The sequence below is a fragment of the Atractosteus spatula genome, chromosome 4 (assembly GCF_055471065.1).
Source record: "Atractosteus spatula isolate fAtrSpa1 chromosome 4, fAtrSpa1.hap1, whole genome shotgun sequence".
Lineage (NCBI taxonomy): Eukaryota > Metazoa > Chordata > Actinopteri > Semionotiformes > Lepisosteidae > Atractosteus > Atractosteus spatula.
The window spans coordinates 3,463,694-3,485,709 of NC_142709.1; the positions used below are offsets into that span (position 1 = coordinate 3,463,694).

General features: G+C 46.9%; 1 protein-coding gene across 1 annotated transcript; it reads left to right on the forward strand.

The window, feature by feature from the left end:
- Positions 1-468: 468 nt before the first annotated feature.
- tbc1d8 (TBC1 domain family member 8) lies at positions 469-21,816 on the forward strand. Its single transcript, XM_088913037.1, has 20 exons — positions 469-807; positions 4,633-4,743; positions 5,240-5,358; positions 6,623-6,851; positions 7,412-7,652; positions 8,026-8,233; positions 9,574-9,771; positions 10,695-10,853; positions 11,542-11,692; positions 12,338-12,552; positions 13,749-13,866; positions 14,532-14,817; positions 15,479-15,608; positions 15,755-15,853; positions 16,325-16,393; positions 17,079-17,319; positions 17,967-18,032; positions 18,901-18,987; positions 19,351-19,451; positions 19,815-21,816. Exons 1-20 carry the CDS (start codon positions 681-683, stop codon positions 20,229-20,231), a joined length of 3,372 nt encoding a protein of 1,123 aa, XP_088769163.1. The 5' UTR covers positions 469-680; the 3' UTR covers positions 20,232-21,816.
- Positions 21,817-22,016: the final 200 nt, after the last annotated feature.

Genomic DNA, 22,016 nt, shown 5'->3' on the forward strand with positions numbered 1-22,016 from the left:
ACTTGCACTGACTCCAAAGGTGTCCACATACCACTGACCCCCCCCCCCCACACACTCCTGCTGCTGATGAATTTCCATCAGCATGAAGAACTGACTCGCGTCGCGTCGGTGCGGCCGCTCCACACACATCTAGGTACAGTACACGTTTTCTTCGTCATCGTGCATTTGCGAATCTGTTGTCTCCTGATGCTAAGTGTAATCGCCCCTTGCTGGGGGGGGGTACAGTTAACATCTGGATGGACTGATAAAGGACTTATCGGGGAGCAAACAGCCTCCTCGCCGCTTTTCGTCTCCCGGCGCTACTGGAGAAACAAAAGGCTACTGTCGTTTCTCGCTTCCCCCCCCCTCCGTCGTCGGAAAATCCCGGACCCGCATTCCCCGAGACCGCCGCCAACCGCGCGGAGGCTCCGGGATCCGACTTCCTCCGTGCTCGCCGGAATTGTGGGATAGGTGGGGCCAACGCGGAAATCAGACGCGTGTGTTTACATGCAGGGCAGCGCAGAGCTGGTCCGCTCCGTGCACGGCGGGGCGCAGGGGGTCGGGCATGGGCGGCACGGCGAGCCCTTCTCGTCTGTAGCATCGGATCGGACAGCAGCGCCCTTTTAAAACTCTGTTGCTCCTTTTTGTATGGTTGCCGTCGTCGTCTTCGTTGCTGCTGCTGCTGCTGCTGCTGCTGGAGAATGTGGCTGAATCCCGAGGAAGTTCTGCTGAAAAACGCTCTGAAGCTGTGGGTGACACAGAAGTCCAACACGTATTTCCTCCTGCAGCGCAGGAGGGGGCACGGAGATGGCGGGGGCAAATTAACAGGTAGAGGAGAAGCGCCCGTGTGCTTTAAGGACGGGGGTAGAGCTGACCGACTGGGGGGGGGGGGAGTCTCTTCAGTTTGAAATGCGTATCGGCAGGAGCGCCCGAGGTGGTCATGAGAATAGAGTTCAAGACCCTGTCCCACCCCCCACCCGCAACACACGTCTAAAGAATAATCAATAGAAATGAAGAAATCTCATGTTTGCATGTAGATGCTGTGCTGTATGTATATTGGTTAGACTACGTTAGTATAGCTATTGAGTTAGACATCTCCTTTATATATAGACTACATTGCAGTGCGTTAGAAGATGTATTTTTTTAAATTGTGTGAAAAGGTGCCAGTTTTTTGGTATTTGCTGGTAATGAACTCCCGTTTTGAAATTGCGCAGGGAAGTACACCCAGAGTTGAAACACGCGTAGTAGATTTAATCAGCAAAAAAAGTTAGGGATAAAATTATGGTATTTTAATGTTTGTATCGCCAGGTGAAGACCTGCGATGTCTTTGCCGCTGCTTGTAATGAGTTCTTCTACAGCTATAAACGAACAGGCTTCAATTTGGATTGTCAAGTTTTTCCTCTATAGATAGACACGTATTAATGTTCTTACAATTTTTTTTTTTAAATAAAACAACTGCAATGGTGATAGCGGACTGTAACGTTCAAGATAAGCCTGAATAAGGACAGTATAAATCCACATAGTTATTGTTGGCTTTATGTAGTTTTAGTTATTGTAAATAATAATAATAATTATAATTATTATTATTGTAAAGAGAGTCATTTGTTACACAAAGCATATATCAGGAAGCTCAACTCTATTTTGTGTGCAAGAGCAGCACGTTTATGATCGCAGCTTTTAAATACAGCGTTAGTGCAATATTGTGAAATTTGTTTAGAAATTTTTTAGGATGAAGCAATTGTCAGAAGTTTCAAATCCAATGTGAAAAAGCAGAATCTGAACTGGCAGTCGGTAAAAAAAATACATTGCTCAAGTGTACAGTTTATATTAACTCCTTGAGAAGCCTCTTGCTGTTAGATGAAGTCTGTCAAAAAGGATTACAGCTAGATTTCGTCGACAAAAGTGAAAATATACTGCCTGTACTCAGAAAATGCTGTTTGTTTTTATCTTGCTTAAATCGTGTCTGGTAAGAAGGTGAAATGTACTGAATTTTGATAGCTGTCTTCCTAAACAACAGTTTACAAATTCCACTGGTGTAATTGTGGAAATATTGCTTGATGTTATTAGAGTTTTTCTCCATGCAATTGCAAGAATCTCAAAGCTCTGGAGAACTTATAGACTGACTGAGCGCAAGGATGTCTAGGTTTTGATTTGATTACATGGTCAAAATGTAAGGTAAGAAAAATTAACTTTCCATGACAGCAGTGAGTTCATTCTGAATGGAAAGGAAACTGTAGCACAGTCTGTAAAAGGTACATGCAAAAACGACAAAAGCAAACAGTAAAAATAGCAGTGGGTAGCCGAGACCTTCATGCCTTACATGTGTTCAAAAGACCACATTCAAAAGACCACATCAGGCTGATAAGCAGAGGAGCATGTTGAGAAGAGCCTTGTGATTAACATGTAGGTGTAAAGCAGATTGAGACTAGCAGACAGATCTCGCTCAGTCCAGCTGGTCTCTTGAAGTCCATCCCTCTTGGAAAGTAAAAAAGCAGCTGGACTGAGCGGGGTCTGTCTGCTAGTCTCAATCTGCTTTACACCTACATGTTAATCACAAGGCACATGTGGCTTGTAGCGGGGGGGGGACGTGTGATGATGTACTGATGCACCTGACCTTTCATCTCAAGCAGCGTTTTGGAGTTTTTCATAGGCGTGCTTCAGGGTTCAAGGGCTTGGGCAGCCTTACGAAAGCGAGTTCCCTCCAGTCGTGGGGCAGTTGTCTAGACCTCCATCTCCCTCACGCCCCTGTCGGGGTGTGCTCCTTCAGAAGAAGGGCCTGGAGCAGGCAGGGTGAGGAGGCTCGAGGGCAGGCTGGCAGTTGGTGAAGGGCTGTCTTGCATCTGTTTTTTCTCTACCAGCTGAAATATCCGATTACTCTCTCGGTACGATACGCATGTTTCTTGTGTTTTACTTCTCAGAGCAGGGCGATTGCAGAAGACAGCACACGTCTAGGCCCGGGAGGTTAGGGGGGTTTGGAAACTGCTGTGCGCTTCTCTTTCTATATGAATAACCCTGTACTTCTTCCTCTTCCTTCACCACTGAGTTCTAAACCCAGGCACGGCCTGGTTTCACATCAGCTTGGTGTGAGCGGGTGAGATTAAAATCATGCATGGGCACGCAGTGAAAACACAGCACCCTTGAGGTCAATGATCACATACCTAGTGTTATAGTTATTTTAGTAACCGCGTGTGTTTTTTGAGATAACCAAAATAAAGCACACAAGCCATGTGATTTCAGGAAATGTCTTATTAGTAACGTATTTATGGTACAGTATTCTTTTCAACGCCAATGCTATCAGTGCAGCCATTGAGTTAGCAAAGATCCAGAGAATGATTTATTTGCATTTCAGATAAAGCAGTATATATATGGAAAGAAGATGGGGAAAATGCATTTTTTTAATCTATAATACTGATTTTTGTAGGTGTATTTTAAGTTATGTCTCTGAATGTACAACAGTACCCTAATCTTTTTAATTTGCATGTAAACTGCAGTACATAAAACATACTGTCCTGAGCAGCAGGTCATATGAAAACTAGAAGTCTAAACTCCCTTTAGCATTTTGTCATTCTCATTTCTCCTGGTAGGCTGAGCTAGACATAGATGTTTACCATCTTGTGTATACAGACTGCCTTTGTTTTTACTGAGAGGAATTAAAGGCAACAAATGTTATTGGTTCCAGTACTTATTTGTTGGAATTTTAATGCCTCTCAGTATGTCATTTTTCTAACATTGTCATAATTAGAACTGTGTGTATTCCAAGAAGGACATAATTTGTTAACTGTCACAAAAGAAATAAAAACTCGGTGTATTCCATCAAGCAATGCAATGCTATTTTTAGAGCTTCCTTGGGGAAAAAAAAGAAAAATATATCTTACAAAATGAGATATATTTTATACCCAATGTCAGATATTTTAAGGACAAAACAAACACCCCTGACCCACTGATAAGGCTTATCTTGTGGCTGGCTTTGATAGACCGAGAGACTGTGCTTTAAGAATTGACCTATGAAGCCACCCATCCGTGGTTGAAGAATAAAAGGTGACCTATGAACCCAATCGCAGTTGGAGTAAATATAGCACTGAACACATGACACTAATTCCTAATTACTGCTGAAAGGAACTACTGTAAAGATGTGAAACAGCTTCATTGTTTCCCAGCGTCTGCTGTTGATTTCATTTCCCAGTTTGTACAAACCCTCCCTGTGGCCCTCTGTCGGAGCAGAGGGAGACCAGACGGTGCGAGGAGCTGCAGTGAAAGCAGTGTGACTCACTTCACTGTTTCTGCTAGCGTAACCCAGCCAGCAGCGAATAAGAGAATGCCTTAGCCCTTGGCTCCAGCTGTTGTATTGGCAGCTGTCAAAGAAGTGCCAAACACGTACTGAGTGAGAGCAAGCCGTTAGTACTGCATTTTTGGAGGAAAATGTGTTTTGCTTGAGTCGTGTGCGTCGTGGATGAGCAAGCCACAAGAACAACAGAAATACATTCCCGTGGTAGTGCAGAGTGGGTGAAGGATATCGGTTGCTTTTTTATGGCGGGTGGTTGTTTGTTTGTTGCGTGTTCGTAGACTAAGGTTCTTGTCCCGCTGTGCGGCTGGACGGTCACTGTGCCGCGGAGTCCTAGTGTTTCACTCCTCTGTCCTCCCTCTCTCTCCCAGGCATGCTAGTGGGGGCGCTGGACACGGTGCTGGACTCCAACGCCCGCGTCGCCCCCTTCCGCATCCTGCTGCAGCTCCCCGGCTCACAGGTCAGCTGGGCCATCGCCAGCGGTAAGCTCATCCCCTGTTTCCGGCTCCACCGCCAAGCCTCTCGAGAGATGTGAACCTCGGTTTTCTCGCGAGTCCGTTTTGGAAACCGTGAGAGTAAAGTTCATCGTGCCCCGGAAACTTCTGGACCTTAAATATGCAGAAGCCGCCGAATACTCATTTATTTAGGATCGCATCCAAGACGTTGGCAGAACGTTGACAGCAGTCATTGTCTAAGACCTACATCTTCCGCTCTGTCCTTCTTTTCTCCTTCATCTTATTTCTTTGTCGCTTTCCCTCTCTCCCTCTCTGCCGAAGAAGCCTCCAGAGCCGAAACGTTGCTTCTTTTCTTTACCTTTCAGCGCGGAATGAACCTTTACCTGCTCTTCTATATCTTCTAAGATATTTTTAGATGTATATTTCTATAGAAATGTCAAATCGCTCCTGTTAAAGTTTTTGTCAGATTGCTGTACCGACGGACGCCCCCCTGACGTTTCTGACCCGTTTCTTGTGTTGAAAGGGGCCACAGCAGAGGAGGTGAACCGTCACTGGGAGTGGCTGGTTCTGAACCTCTCGCACAGCCTGTCTGTCTTTGAGAACAAGGAGGATGTTGCCAGTTTCGTCAAGGGCAAAGTGAAGGTAGGAGAAGGGCACGCTCTGCCAGGAAGGGTCGTGGGCCAGCCTTGTCCTTGGGAGGGTCCAGAACGGGCAGGACGGCAGGGCTTGGGTTTAGCCAGGGAGCTGCCAGCTGATGCCGCGAATCGTTCGCGAGGCTGGGCAGTTCCACTGAAGAGCCATCAGCCGTACGAAGTATAGCGTGATTAAAAAGCACAATTGTTTGGTTTTGTGCCTTCAGCACGCGTGCCGCTTTTCACAGTTTTAAACCTTTCTTTCAGTGAAACTTTGCATAGCACGTCTTTTGGAATCTGTTGGACGCAGTGAGCTGGTTATTTGATAGGTTTCTGAGCTGAAGTGTTTGTTGAGTGTTTGTTGAGTGTTTGTGGGCTCGGGCTGTGGTGTTGGTGGAGCAGTAGGCGGCGCTCTACCTTCTGGGTCTGAATTTTCGAACCAGTGCCCCAGCATGGTGACCAAGAAGCTGTCATCCTTCAGATGAGATGCTATCCCAAGGTCCTGGCTACTTGGTCTTTAAAATCCCCATGGCATTACTGAAGGTCTCCCGTCATTCAGTGGGTGAAACCATGATTCACTTCTCCACCTGACTGGCTGTGTAGTGGTGCATAATGGCTGCCAGGAATACCCCAGGCAGGTGTTGCCTTTAAATGTGGGCGAAGTGGGTCCCCTCCTGTATTATTTCAGCGAAGTGTGATGCTATCAAGAAAAGGAATGCATAAACACGCATTTCTGATGTTTTTACTACCTGTAATCAAATCATAGAAATTCAGGTTAATGTCTGGAGGCATTCCTTTCAAACGGCTGTTCAATGATCTTTATCTTTGTCTGGTACAGACCAAACAGTCATAAAAACAAAACAAAAATCACTTTTTGTTTTTCAAAAAGCTGTTCACCCACAGGAACAAGAACAAGAGTACACCATTAATGGACTTGGAGCAATTTAGAGTGATGTTGTACTATTAATTTTTCATTATAGGAAACTGCAGCGGCTGGAACTGAGTGAAAGGAAGATTTTCTAGGTTTACCACAGAATATACTTAGGCTCAGGGTGTTTTTTATAGGTGTGCGTTCAGAAAAAAAACCCTCTGTCTGTGAAGGGAGTGCCAAAACGTTCATTATGGACAGTGATAGATCTTTCCTCTTCTTCTGCTTTTCTCGTATCGAGTAGATTATAACTGCGCTGCAGGCACTGCGCCCATCACGGGCTTTAACTGCAGCACAGACTGACAGGCACATCCTCCCGTCCTGAGTCCCTGCCCCTCTCCCCCAGGGCCTGATCGCCGAGGAGGTGAGGAGCAGGCAGGCCGTCCAGGAGGAAGACCCGGAGCGGTTCCGCGAGGCCTCGCTGAAGTTCGAGATGCGCTTCGGCCTGCCGAGCTCCGAGAAGCTGGTCCACTGCTACTCCTGCTGCTGCTGGAAGGGGCGGGTCCCCCGCCAGGGCTGGCTGTACCTCAGCATCAACCATCTGGCCTTCTACTCCTTCCTGCTGGGCAAGGAAGGTGCGCTCTCCACCACCAGCTCGCGGAAAACTGGCTTGGCAAATGTTGTGATGCTGCCGGGCCTCAACCGCAGACGATTTCTTCCGGTTGACATTCCGCTCGAAATCATCATGCCGCTTTTGTTGAAGCAGTGCGAGCTGAGAGGAGCTGACAAATATCCTTTCGAAGATACTGAAATAATAGTTGACAGAGAGATGTGGTAGTTCATCCATCCGTTGTCCGAAAGCTCTTTATTCCTGATGTGGGTCAGGCTCCAGCATGTCAGGACTGCATCCCATTGCAGGTCACACAGTTTAGAGGCTCCGGGACATAGGCACAAGGACAATTAAGACTCCCCGGCTAAACTGGCCAGGATGCCTCCGAGAGGTAGAAACTGTAGCACCTGGCATAAAACCCACATGAACAGAACATGCAAACTATACAGAGAAGGCACTCTTGTCCAGAACTGAGCCCTGTGCCCAAGCGCTGTGAGGCAGCAGGCCTTGCTCCCAAGATATGTGGTTATTTTTGTTTTTTCACTATATAATGCATGCATTCATCTGTGTTCTCCCCCGATGCAGTGAAGATGGTCATCCCCTGGGCAGACGTGACTAGACTAGAGAGAACCACTAGCAGTTTCATGACGGACACTGTCCGGGTGACGACAAGGAGCCGCCAGAGAGACTTCTCCATGTTCCTGAATCTCGAGGAGGCCTTCCAGATGATGGTGCAGCTGGCTGACATCACCCTGCGCAGGCTGCTGGACAACGAGGTCTTTGAGCTGGACCAGGCCCTGCAGCAGCCTGCTCACATCACCAAGAGGTCAGCCCGCACGCCTCGCGCAGCGTAGAGACGAGCTTCCCGGGACTGGGGCCCCTGTACGAATGAGCACAACCCGCAGGGATCACAGGGGGCCCAACCTGTTCCAGACAAAACAAGCGAGTCCGTAATCTCCTTGAGAGAAAATCCCTGGAGATGTGCAGCGGCTAGAAAAATCTAAAGAAACCAAGAAACTGAACTGGTATAATTGAATCCGGTATAGCCAGGAAAGTGAACTGAATCTGTTCATTAACAGTGTTCGAGACCTGAAGGATGTCTTGGCATCAGTTCACAGGGAGTCTTGACAGCTGTGCTCTTTTCGCGTGAAACCAGCCCGTGTTTAAGAACGGCTGTCCCCGTGCGTGTGTTGGAGCAGGGTCCTGGAGGAGCACGCCCAGAAGGAGTACTTCCTGGCGCTGTTCCGGCTGCCGCGGCGGGAGAGGCTGCACGAGGCGGCGGAGTGCTCCGTCTGGACGCCCTACAGCCGCGGCCACACCGCCGGCACGCTGCACGCCTCCGACAGCTACGTCTGCTTCTCCGGCCGAGAGGAGGGCAGCTGCACCTTGCTCATCCCCCTCGCGGAGGTACCCAGCCGGCGGGTTTCACCGGCCGCCTTCGGTCCGTCCTTCCATCCGTTTTCTTCGTCCAGCTGGGGGTCCTGGAGAAGCCGGAGCCGGAGTCTGGGGCAGGAAACACCCCAGACAGGACGCCAGTCCGTCACAAAGCACACGCGCTCGGACACAGACACGCACACACTCGCAGCAGGGCCGGTTTCCCCAGAAGCCAGTTAACCTACGAGCATGTTTTTGGACTGTGGGAGGAAACCGGAGCCCTGGGGGAAACCCAAACAGGGGGAGGAAATCCAAACTCCATGCAGACGGCACCCCAGGAATTGAACAGCTGGCCCCAGCGCTGCGAGGCAGCAGTTCTAACCACTGGGCTACTGTGCTGCCCGCCTTAAAATATTCATAGTACACTTGGTGAATTATAAGCAAATTGATCCAAAACACATTTGTTCCTTGTGTTTATGAGCTGCTACAGGGTAGTTAATATGACCTGCTTGATTAAGCCTTTTCAGGACAAGGGCTGGTAACTTCTGCTTGAGCAATTTGTGAATAAGTGTTTCATAGCACGGCAGGCCTTTTTTCATGCGAATTTGGAATCACCAGGTACTTTCATCTATCCCAACCGCCCTCAGTTTGACACAGAGCGCGCAGTGATTTCCTTGATCTGGTGCTCGAAGCTGTGTTCTGAGGCAGGAGGCACCTGGGAACACCTCAGGCTTTTTTAACCTTCATTAATTCTCCCTCTTCTTTTTCTGTGAAACAACAGTTTCTTGGTAACGCCCTAGGTAGAGAGCTGAAGAGCAATGGTGCAGATTTCGGCACTGTTCCCATGCTGTGTTCTTTGTTGTGAAGCTGTAGCAGATTGAATGTCAGTGCTTATTGAAAGACTTCAGAAATTTGAGAGGCAAGGCTCTGGAAAATGGAGTGCTTACAATGTACAGCTTGTTGGACAAGCTCCACTGTCTCGGAGTTGAATAAGTTCCACAATTTCACACAAACTACGGCCTCTTTGTTGGCAAAATTATGGAGTTTTTTAGGTGCGTTTTTTTTTTTTAGCTGGAATTTTACTTCATGAACTTCCCAGTTAGAATTGCACTTCTTCACAGTGCAATCACGTGCCTCTAAGCCACAAGTTTCTCTGAGATTTCAGAATATGTGGGTTCATTTTCTTACGATATTAAAAGATTTAATGTATTACACATATGAAGGTGCAAGTGAGGGTGAAATTTTAATAGTAAGGTGAGAGTCCTTCGCTGGTATGGGAAATCATCAGTGTAGATTGCACTGTGTAAAGTCTTTTGAAAACGGGCCATAATGTCGTACTGTGTGCAAAGCCTGCCTTTTGCCTGTTCATTCAGGTGGTCACTATAGAGAAGGCGGAAAGCACCAGCCTCCTGCCCAACCCCATCATCATCAGCATCAGGAGCAAGAAAGCGTTCCAGTTCATCGAGGTCAGGGAGCGAGACGAGCTGGTGGAGAGCATGACGAAACGGCTGAGGAGTGTTCAGTGGAGACAAGCCGTGTTCCGCAACAAAGAGAACCGCAGGAAGACCCAGGTGAAGCACGGGCTTTTAAGAACGCAAAGCGAAATGTGGTGTCTGTTTCTGCGTGTGCGGTTTCCCCTGGTGCAAAAAGAATAATTAAACAGGATAATTGTAGGCCTTAAACACTATTCTATAGGAACTGGGGTTCCTTCAATTTATCTCCATCATCTCTTTAAGAGGGTAATTGATTCATGGTTCTGTGTATTTATACTGCGCATTTTCATCCCTCCCGAAGAGCAGAGCCCACCTGGGCACAGCAGATCAGGCAGAGAAGCGAGAAATCGCTTACCTAGTTGAGTTAAGGAGCTTAATTTAGCCAAGATGCTAAGAGTTAACAACCCTCATTTAATTATCAGTGCTTTGGGATCTTTGGCATAGTCAGGTCCTTGGTTTAACATCTGATTTGAATGATGATACTTCACACAGCAGGGTGTCATCCATTGCCATACTATTTTTCGGAAATTCCGGAACAGAGGGAAGAGTACTACCTTCTAGTCCATCTATAGCATTTGCAGTCCTGACCAGTTTTAATTAGTGATCTCCCATCCTAGCACTGACCAGACATAGCTTTGACCAGCCTGACTCTTAACTTCCAAGGTCGGGTGAGATGCAGGCGACAGGACGGTAACTGTTCCATCTATACAGGAGACTGACTCACTCCTGTCTCAGGTTCTTTCATCCTGAGAAAACACAGGGTTAAAATTAAACTGAATTTAGTGAGTTTTAAAGACGTATGACCATGATATGAGACAAACTAGTCAATTTCTGAATGTGACTTTCTACTTGAATTGAGACTTTATTAAACACAATTAGACAATTAAACACTGTCACTTTTCAGCAGAGGAAAATGAGGTACCCATTCTTAATATGAGGGCTCAATGTTTATGGCTGCACCTGTAAGTGGGGAAAAAAAATTGCTTTTGTTTTTTTTCCAGATCACTCCTGCGCTTTACTACACATTCTGCTACGATAAAATGTATTCAGACTGCGAAAACGCTGAGCCGTCCAAAAAACAGAGCAAACCTCTGTTGAGCACAGAAGCCTTAATGTCGGCTTTCCATCACAAACTGCCTGAGCCTTCAAACAGCACATCTGTGAGTGCAAAGTGCTTGAATAATTGCTTTTAAAATTGGGCATATAAAGATTTCATCTGCATGTTTAGGTAATGTGGTTGTTTGCGGAGGCATTTAAGGGTGTAGCTAATGACCGAGTGACAGATGGTACATTCCTCTTCCCGTTTTGGCTGAGCACACATCAGGCAAGGTAACTGTGAAACAGCAAGCAGCTTACATCCGAGCCTCATGTAAGAGTTGCTGCTTTTAGTACTCCCATGTGTCACTGACCTCCAGGGGCACTTTGTGCTTGGAATGGTCACCCCTTTAACAATTTGTAATAACTTTGTAAGTATAGGCAGTAGAGGAACAAATAATAGGTTTATTCCATGCTGAAACGAGAAGAAAGAAAACGCAACGTTTCAGCCCTGGAGCCTTCTTCAGGTGTCACAGTAGAGGCGTAGACAATAGAGGCCTGGTTCAGGGCTTCAATTTAAGCTAAAAGAGTCCCTTTTCGTAACATGAATAATAAATTGGAACCACGGTTAACATGATTCAGACGAGCCTAATGTTTTTAATGTGATGATACTGATCCTCTCAAGCCATCTCCCAGTATAGGCCTACGACTCTGAGAGAACCTTTCTTGCTTGAAATCCCTGAAGGGGTGTCAGCCCTGATTGCTAGCCCGGCGTTGGCAGTATTGTAAAGGCTGTTTCCTGCTGTACTCTAGACGATGGAGCAGGCGAAGGAGAGACTGTGGCAGGACCACTTCTCAGAATATGGTAGGGGCGTCTACATGTTCCGGACGGAGAAGATCCAGAAGCTGGTTGCCATGGGGATCCCAGAATCGATGCGGGGGGAGCTCTGGCTGACGTTTTCAGGTGCATTATGCGTTACTTCCTTTCCTCATGAGAACACGCCTTCGTAGATGTGTGAGCGATGTGCTCTTAGGTGTTGGAGTCCATCCTCCTAACAGCTGCTGTTCGCCTCAGACCTTTTCTCTCCTAAACTGCTCAGCTTCGTGCGGAGAGCTTAGCAGTCCCCCCTCTGACTGTCTTTATTGGATGTAATTAAGGAAATATTCCCATTCTGTTAATGTTTTTGGGGATTGGCCAACATGGCAGCGTTTTGAACCGAAACACGTTTGTTGTTTGAATCTGTTTTGTGTATTTTTAACCCTGATGATTAGTTTCACTGCACTACTGTGAGTATTTTGTGAACCAATGTCTTCACGGGTCTTACCTTTTTGGAGTTTGCACACCATGACTTCAACATGGACTTAAGCTTGAAGGACTAAACCCAGAGGCTTTTTGTGTACTTGACGGTTCCAAACTCAAATCCTTCTAAAATTTTTACAGATAATCTCATACTACTCTTATGATTGCACTGTGCGGCACGCAATGCATCCTGTAATCCTACAAAACCACAATATAACCGTGAATCCAGTTCAGAGTGCTTTGAAAGCTGGCTGAAATGTTTCCGGTTCCTGTGGCGTCGGGAAGTTAACGCCTCTGGAATTCCCTCAGATGCTGCCTCTGATCTCGCCTCCCACCCTGGCTACTACGCAGCCCTGGTGGAAGAGTCCATGGGCCGGTGCAGCCTGGTGACGGAGGAGATCGAGAGGGACCTGCACCGCTCCCTGCCAGAGCACCCAGCTTTCCAGAACGACACCGGCATCGCCGCCTTGCGGAGAGTGCTCACCGCCTACGCCCACAGGAACCCGAAGATCGGTTACTGTCAGGTACGGTGGGAGCTCCCCTCCTGCGCCAGGGACCTGGGACCAGTGGACAGCACTGTCCGCCTCCCGCCGACACCCCCTCCGTACCACCAAGAATTCCTCCCTTTTTTGAAACCACTGCCCGGTTTTATCGAGTTTCCCTACCACGGAGGGACAGGAGCGCTGTCGCCCTCCACAACACATCGTATCTGGCCATACAGATCAAAGCAAAGAGCAGACTTCTCCAGGCACCACGCACCCAGGACACTGGCCGAACACTTCTGCGCTCTGCATTCCTCTTCCTCTCGTGTCTTATTCATCTTTTTCCAAAGAGGTTAAAGGAGTCGGGGCTTCGCTGATGCTCAGGAAGTAACTTCCTTCCGGGAAGCTGTGCTTTTAAAGTGAAGGGAACTTCCTTACTTCATCTCAGAAAGAAAACATTGTCTAAGCCGTGAGACAGTTGTAATAGTTCTTTTCTCAGCGTTGTGGAATTCCCTTCTTTAAGTGCTGGAGTTATGGGTAAATTTCTCTCCAGGCAAGAGAAGGATTGTAATTGAATTGCTTTGCTTCTGACAAAAATGTATGCCTGACTGATATGATGTATAAAGAAATATCAGTGCATGAATAATGTGATGCTGGAGGCATGTGTCCACATAAAAGGACAGTTTTTATTAAATATACTCCACCTTTCTGTTTGTACTCCAGAGCTATAAATAATGAGTGAAGTACACAAGGCTACACTCTCAAGTTCCAGCTTTATTAAAGAAAATTATAGTAAAACAAACAGCTCAGAATGTACCAAATAATGCTTTTTGCTTTAATGGAGATTCACACAAACAGCCAAACCTTTCAGGATGTTCAATCCTTAAATAATCTCAGGACACAGATTCCCGACACTTCCATAAAAACACTAGCAACTGGTTCGTCACTCCTGTAATGTGCTTTTAAAAGCAGGATACATGCATGTTCACGTAGCATCATGAAATGCACATCTTTAAAAAAAAAAAACACCCAACAGCCTCGAAGGTTCTCGTAAGGTTGCTACCTTATCAAAGGTGGTTGGAGTTTCTGCATTATTTTCAACTTTTATGGCTGTCTGGCGTTCACTCATTTTGCCCGGGGATGTCTGATGTCACGTGTGTCGCTGTGGAGGTAGTCTGGGTTTTTATCAGTTTCCAGCTGTTCAGGTTTAACCCCTTGTGTTCCTGTGCCTCCTGCAGTCCATGAATATCCTAGCCTCCGTGCTGCTGCTCTACTCCAAAGAGGAGGAGGCCTTCTGGCTGCTGGTGGCCGTGTGTGAGAGGATGCTGCCAGATTACTTCAACCACAGAGTCATCGGTATGTTCCCACCGCCGCCCTGTTGGGGCCCGACAGCGTGCGACAGGAGAGCGGGCCTCCCTCTGGCCAGAAGAGCGCTGCTCTGCATCCGACGTGTGGCCGGGCTGCGGCTAGCGAGGCCGCACAGCCCTCTGTCAGCGGCGCCTGCTCTTGGCCGGAGAGCCTCAGGAATGTCCTGGACAATGAACCAGTACATCACAGTCTTGCGTTCCGAGAAGTAACTTGTAAATGCCTTACAGCTTCGGATTGACCTTATCCTGGTGGTAAATCCGTTGCTCTAAATACTCCCCCGTGTTTTTTCTTTTCGATAAAAAGAAAGCAGTGCTGCTAACCTTGATGTAAGGCGTTCTCTCATTTTTACCGTTTAAGAAAAGACGGCGACTCAGTGCTGAAGACCTTAACCTGCTCCAAGCTGCCTGTTTAACCCCCGTGTGCAGCATGGCTTTCTGTATAACACCATTATCTTCTTTTCTGTCCAGTCTTATGAAAATAATGCCGTGTACGTTTTTATGGGTGAATAATGTGTGCCTTCCTTGCAGAGTGTACTCACTCGTGTGTGTCCGTGTGTGTGTGAGCCCATACAGTACAGGGTGCTCGTGGTGTAGCTCAGTCCGCACTCCTGCCAGCCCACTCTTACCCCTCCCCCATGTGCCCTGTGCTTGCAGGAGCCCAGGTAGACCAGTCTGTGTTTGAGGAGTTGATCAGGGAGCGTCTCCCGGCGCTAGCTGAGCACATCCCTGACCTGGCCCCACTCTCCTCCATCTCCCTCTCCTGGTTCCTCACCCTCTTCCTCAGCATCATGCCCTTTGAGAGCGCGGTCAATGTGGTGGACTGCTTCTTCTTTGATGGCATTAAAGCCGTCTTCCAGCTGGGACTGGCGGTGCTGGACGCCACAGCTGCATCTCTCTGCAACAGCACCGACGACGGGCAGGTTTTGATGATTCTGACCAGGTACGGCGTCTCCACGTCAAGCCTTGTGAGACCTCCACAGCTTCTGCCTCCTGGGGGGAATTGCTACTGGAGCGATTTGTCCGCGCCTGTGTGCAGATGAGGGCTGGGACTCTGTGCGTTTCTCTCCCGCCGGTGGAGTGGGGAGATGGTCAGGAGCTGGAACCAGTCTGAAGCAGAACGTGAGGTTGTTCCTGAGAAAACCGTGGGAGATGCAAAGAAATAAATGGCCTTCCGCCGTGGAAAGTGCATGCCCCTTAAGCACTCAGAGAAAGTTTTAGTTGTTTTGTTATGCATACCAGTGTCAAGTACTAATTGCAATAAAAAAGTAGAGTATGTATTTCACGCAATCTTCATTTGTTTCTGGATTCTCTGAAATCCATTATTCCTCTATGTTTTATATGTGTATTAGAAAAGCACATGACTAATAATGTCAAAGCGATTAACAATATTTTGAATTTTCAACTGACTGAAAACAACATGACCTAACAGTGTTTAAGGGCTATCCTGCTGGGTCTTTTTTTTTTCTTTCCCCGAGAGGCATTAAAAATGCAAACAATGCTAATTCTGTATACTGTATATAGACGTGAAACCGTATAGAACAATGTATATATAGTTCGGCAAATAAAAGCAGTGCTGAGCTTCAGCCTCTCCCTCCTTCCAGTTTTCTAGATCATGTCAGGAATGAAGAAAGTCCCTGGCCTTCGGTGAGGAACCAGGCCTCCTGTGAAGGATCCGACAGAGACTCCATTGAAGACACGCAGATCGTCGACCTGGTGCGCGACTCCCACGAGGTCAGCACTGTCAGCTCTTACTACAGGGAGGCTCACTCTCTGCTCCCGAGACCACAGCTTTTTTTTTTCCACTTGAAAAGAAAAACCTCCCTCGTGCGATGCCTAACCGCGTTTTGGTGTGGCCTGTGTTTCCCCCGCGGCTGTAGAAATTCGGGGACCTGACCGTGAGGCAGATCGAGCAGCTGCGCCGCAGACACAGGGTGCAGGTGCTGCAGGCCCACGAGGACACCACCAAGGAGAACGTGGTGAGGGAGCCGGGCTGGGCACGCCAGACAGCCCCCCGCCGACCACCGAGCAATCCCGCACTGTGACGCCAATTCCTCAGCCTCATTCAGAAAGCACCAGCAGCCGCTTACTGACGATGATCCTCAGTTACTTGCCGTCTTACTTTGGCGATCTTAATGCAACTCAAATGCCAGACACCAAGCATATTTGTTGTTATGAAATCTCAACATATGAGTTCAGTAGTTCCTCCCACGAAACACTACTACTCGACAATCAACACACGTACTGTATGTGCTCACTATTTAAAGAGTAAATAACACATACGGCTTTCCTGGGGTAGGCTTCGGCTCCCTTCGGCGACCTTGAATTGAATGAAGCAGTTAGAAAATGGGTGGGTAGGTAACAGATATTGATGCGTCACATGTCCGTCAATTTTAAATCATTAAAAATGACTATGAGGTAATGAGTGATGCTTTTTGTCTACTTGACAGCTCAGAGTTGTGACACAGCGTGTTTCGCTCTCAGCAGAGGAGTTGGGAGATGTGTACGACCTGTTTAAGGTAAGAACAATTATTCAGTTTATAACAGAATTAGAAGGTGCTTTTGTCCATCAAAACCGGGCATTTTCTACAAAAAGATTTCCTAGAACAGTTCTTGGCCTGTTTCTCATCTGAGGATAGTGTCTTGACATTTTTAAACTCGTTGTCTTCTGTAAACGTGCAGTGGTTCTGGATTAGAAAAATGTCTCAGTCATCATAACAGGTGACACATAGTTAAAATGCTGACACAGACTCTGAATTTGAATTTCAGGTCAGGCTGTTTGTTTTTCCCCGTGACAGTGCGGCATATTTTCAGAGGAAATACAATTTTGTTTTCCAGTGGCTGCAAGTGCCTTTAGGTGATAATAATAAATAATAATAATACATTTTATTTTATATAACCCCTTTAAAAGTGGCTTATCAAGGTGCTTAACAGTAAAAAAAAAAGAGAAGACAGCAGAATGACATCGTAATGGTAAGGGTTTGGAATACAGTAAGAAAGCAAAGGGGCAGATACAGACGTGCTCAGGTATGGTGACTTTCTGATACCCTTGGGGAGAGAGTTCCAGAGCTGTGGGTCAGAGCAGGAGAAGGCCCTGTCACCCCTAGAGTGTTGGCGGGCTTGGGGGACAGACCAGGGTCAGAGGAGTGAAGGCTGTACAGAATGACTGGAGTGCCCACGCTGCCTCTCGTGTTTGTGTTCAAGGCGCAGCACTTCATCAGCTGCTACTGGGGGGGGCAGGGGCCGGGCCTGCAGCGCCACGACCCCAGCCGGCAGTACATCGAGCAGTACCGGGTGGACCGGCCGCAGTTCAAGAGCCTGTACCAGCTGCTCTCACCCTGGCTGTGCGGGCTGCACACCGACACCGTGGCCCACCGCACCTTCGCTCTGCTGGACGGCGACGGGGACACGCTCATCAACTTCGGGCAGTTCGCCGGCTGGCTGGGTGAGACAGCGGGCTGCAGGCGTGGCACGCTGGGCAGTTCGCAGTTAACTGCTGCCAGGTCTCATCCGGTCGAAAAGAAGCCTCAATCACCAGCTGGGCAGCTCGTTTCATACGAGTGGAACAAACACATGGAAGCTTGTTTAATTTTTTTTTCGGTTGTGCGTAATCTTTGTGAATTACTGGTGCTGCAGTGCAGGTCAAGCAGTCTACTAACAGAGCTTGATGTGGATATAGAGAGAATGTTGTACTTGAAAATCTTCTTTGTTCTGGTACAGTCTGAAAAACAGTATGAGCCCAATTCAACCAAGCACTGACAGAGTGAAATTTGAAATAAAGTTTTCAGATTTAGTAAATTTTCTTTTTTTTCTCTCCATGCAACTATTAGTTTCTGTTTATCATTACATTTAAATCCGTAATAAGCCGTTTTAAAATGAAGCCCGGAGCTTGGAACATCGATATTTCACAGGAAAACGGAACAAAACCAAGAGCTGTCTCTATAATCTGTTACATTCATGTAAATGATAAAAATATTTTAACCTCTGAAAAAGGGAGATAGGTTGAAAGATAATAAAAACATCTACTTCATTTGCAGAATTAAGTCCTGTCAACATGTCAAATTGCAAAAATACTTTTGGTGTCTCTGACAGATACGGTCTACTGTGAGGAACTGAATGAAAAAATCCGGCTGTTGTACCGACTGCACATCCCTCCTGGTAAGACCACACTTCTTGTGGAGAACGCTTTGAAGCACGAGTCCCCTCTTCTCTCTGAAACGGTCTGGACAGTTAAAACAGTCCATTATGCAAATGGTGTAACGGGGGTATTTGGACAGTGGCTAGTAGGGGAAAATGGTGTGACATTCTTGCATACCAGCACTAATAACTGGAGTTCTTTAATGAACGTTTGGGAGGGATGATGACAACCTAGTTACTGTCACCCCAGCTGTCTTAATTTGTAATTATTCCTGGTGTCATTTCCTGAAAGCGATAAATCCCATTTTTGCATTGCCCATCTCCCCCTGTGCAGCTGCCCCCTGGTCACTCCTCAGCCCGTCCTGTGGCCAGGGGGCTGTCCCTCCTCCAGCCCATCTCCCCCTGTGCAGCTGCCCCCTGGTCACTCCTCAGCCCGTCCTGTGGCCAGGGGGCTGTCCCTCCTCCAGCCCATCTCACCCTGTGCAGCTGCCCCCTGGTCACTCCTCAGCCCGTCCTGTGGCCAGGGGGCTGTCCCTCCTCCAGCCCATTTCCCCCTGTGCAGCTGCCCCCTGGTCACTCCTCAGCCCGTCCTGTGGCCAGGGGGCTGTCCCTCCGCCAAGCAGCTTAGGCCACATCTCACAGGCCCAAAAGACTCAAGTAACATCCTCAAACACGTCCAGTTCCTGGGTTCGGTTATTGACCTGAATTTTATACTGCTCTGGAAATTAAGAAGGTTTAGAGGTTTTGTTGCCGACATTTCAGTGGTGGTTTATTATGGGGTCTTTTTCGGGATTGGGAGCTTCATTTGCATTGTCCTCTTTTTAAATGAGCCTATTCTTATAATTGCATCATATTTTAACATTGACTGTTGTTTGTCCATTTGGTGCAGCTCTCACTGAGAATGAAGACGAACCCTCTCCACTGAAGACCCCATTGTTGTCTACCACAAGGCCCTTGTACGTTGAACTTCCTAATGGTAAGTGTCGCATTTCTCCTGCTTCCTGTCGCTGTGAGTAAACTCGGGACTTTACACCTGACTCAGAATCCAGAGGAAGAATCCCGGCAATGTTGCAGATGCCAAATGTTAAACTTTGCATGAATAATGCAGTCACAGTAGTGTCTTCCTTAGCTCTGGCCAATGAAGTAGGAAGTAGAGCCACAGAGATCTTTAAACAGAAACGATGCAGTAGGCACTTTACCCTTTGAAGAGAAAATGAACTGGAGGTGGCTTTGTGCAGTAGATCTAAAATGTAAATTCGCCAGTTTTGTTTTCCCCTTTGATTATGTTATTGACCGTGACAACGATGACGCTTTGTGCTTGCATGTGCTGTACTCAAAGGGGAAATGAAGGACTATCAAGCGCAGCTGAAGCAGATGCTTAAGGATCTCGCCAAAGAAAAGGAAAAGGTGACCGAGAAACCCCTGCCAATGATGAACCAGGTGCGACAATCTTCAAATTAGACCAACAGCAGAACGCCGTGGTCCAGAGCGCAGGATATTCCTGCAGATTCATCTGTTAAATTACACTTTTTTTTAGATAATTCCAGCTGTCAGAGCAAAACGATTTTTTTTATGCTGTACATGAATACTTCTGGGTTAATTTCTCTGCTTTTAAAAAAATCTCACTGCGATGTAAAAAATCAGGTAATGGTTAGGAGTTTGCAAATGACCACCTTAAGGAATGTCCGTGCACTCGTCGTCCGACTCAGGGTGATTGACAAACTGCAATCGTAATATCGTGGCTGTGTCACCTCCGGCGTAACGCCACGGTTTCACGCGTGTGTGTGTGTGTTTTTTTTCCAGAGGGAGTTCATTCAGTTCTGTAAGACCTTGTACAGCATGTTCCAGGGAGAGCCCAATGAGAACGAGCTGTTCCAAGCCATCGCCACGGTGACAAGCCTGGTGCTGCAGATAGGAGAGGCTGGCCAGAGGAGCAGCACCTCGGAGAACGTGGCGGAGGAGCAAGAGGCCGCGGGCAGCGCGCAGACGCCCGAGGGGCCCTCGGAAGGCCCCGTCCGCGTGGACAGTGAGAAGACCGCCCAGGCGCAGGCGGAGGGGGGGTGGGGTGTGACGTTCGAGCAGATCCTGGCTTCCCTGCTCACAGAGCAGTCGCTCTTCAACTTCTTCGAGAAGCCGCTGGATCTCAAGGCCAAGATCAGCAGTGCGAAACTGAACCAGTACCACGAAAGAATCCGTCTCCTGACGATCCAGGAGCCGTGAACTCGATCTCTGCCCCGCTTCGTCTCCGGCTCCGGCTCTGATGAGGTGTGGTTCATGTTTTCTTTTATAACCCTCCTGCCCTTCAGCTGAAGGTGTCAACCGACGCCACACGGCAACAACCTTGATACAAAAGCTGGTCAGTGAAAACCGATTCTGTTGACAGAAATGAGACGTTTTCAAAGAGCAGGTGCGTGGCTTTACCAAGTTTTAATGAAAATAAGCATAAAGATGAAAACTGAAACTAAGGCTGCATCACAGGATTTATCAGTCTTGTTTGTGTGCTGTCTCCACTTTAGTGTCGCTATCGGTCCCTGACTGGCACATCTAAAAATACCCAGTAGTTTTATCCATAGAAAGAAGTGGCTTTTACAGAAAGCTCCTTTATTGAAAATGTGTAAAAAAAAAAAACAGTTATCCTACTACCATCTGCCAGGTTTTGACATTTTGTTTTACAAACCATTTTAGCTATAATTAGAAAATGCTAGGGATTAATAATAAATGAAGAAACGGGACTTTTACAATCCTACAAACTGTAGCACCGCTGGTGGCTTGTGTCTTTGGGAGGTTGCAGGTTCAATGCCCAACCAAGCTCATCAGCATTCGTTGACCATTGAAGGCAGGCAGGAAGAAGATAACTCTGGGCAAGGCCCAGCTGCCTTGACGAAGGCTTGAAAACAGCTTTTTTGTGCGTTCAGTCAGAAATTCCCTTCACCTCAAAAGTGTTTAGGTTTAATTCTGGTCTCCCAGTTTGGAATTTGCCATTGTGGAGTTGTTGAATTCTGATTTGAACCTCAATCTGCTGTTTAAAATGTAAAGGCTGTGAAGACAATCCTGAGTTTGGATAATGCTCAGATCTTTACTCACATTCTTGTGGGAAGTGGAACACTTAAGTAGACCATTTAGATTTCTCTTTTTTACTATAATCCCAGAAAAAAATGGGTAAGAAATTCCCTGATTAAGCTTTCTGATGCACCCGAATGAAGTCGGCAGTTATTTAATGCTTCATCAGTTCTTAGAGGAGAAAAAGGCATCTGTAAAATCAACAGTGCAAAAGAATTTGTTTCTCATTTTGTTTGTGATTTTGAGAATGTAAATCATAGCTCTTAAAGAACTTAATTTAAACGTGATCAGATCTGTACACCAGTATTAAATGAATATGAGCCTGTGTTTGAAGAATAGTTAGCTGTTGTCAGGAATATTTTTGGGTTCTGATTGGAAGCAAATATAACAACTTTGAAGCTACGTCCGGGGACCTGAGAGAAAGCAGAACCTACCCCTGACTTCAGGAACCGAAGCTCCAGGTTTGCCTCATCCTGACATTCCCCAAGAACTTCATTACAAGAAACGGAATGTGAAGCCATTCGATCAGGATGTGAAACTTTGAAAGGCATTACCTGTCACGATAATGCCCGAGTATTGCCATGAGTGCCAAGAATCTCTGCACTCCTTTCCAATTTAGGCCAGCTTTATTTGTAAGTTAACTGTAAGTTTGCGGTTTGTAATTTTTTTTACTTCCTGATTTTACTTTCAAAATGGTAATGTGCAAGAGTTCTTTGTTGATCAATAAAAGTAACAAAACATGGTATTCTGTGATTTTTTTTTAAGACGAAGTGCTTCTTGCTGTGAGCTGTGTTCATAATTGGTCTATTTAATAATCTGGTCTATTTTTTTCTTTACCTAAACTAATCAAGTTGCATAAAATAGTAACAGACCAAAGTTATACTTCTGCAAAGTGTGGTAAAATAGAAATAAAATGTTGCATATTTTGCTGCATTTGGATAAATG

What these genes read in the sequence shown, in the direction of transcription:
- tbc1d8 (XM_088913037.1), top strand. Translation starts at nt 681, where the DNA reads ATGTGGCTGAATCCCGAGGAAGTTCTGCTGAAAAACGCTCTGAAGCTG. An exon ending in TGGCGGGGGCAAATTAACAG is followed by an intron (nt 808 to 4,632) that starts GTAGAGGAGAAG and finishes TCTCTCTCCCAG; the next exon opens with GCATGCTAGTGGGGGCGCTG. An exon ending in ACACCACCAAGGAGAACGTG is followed by an intron (nt 15,854 to 16,324) that starts GTGAGGGAGCCG and finishes TCTACTTGACAG; the next exon opens with CTCAGAGTTGTGACACAGCG.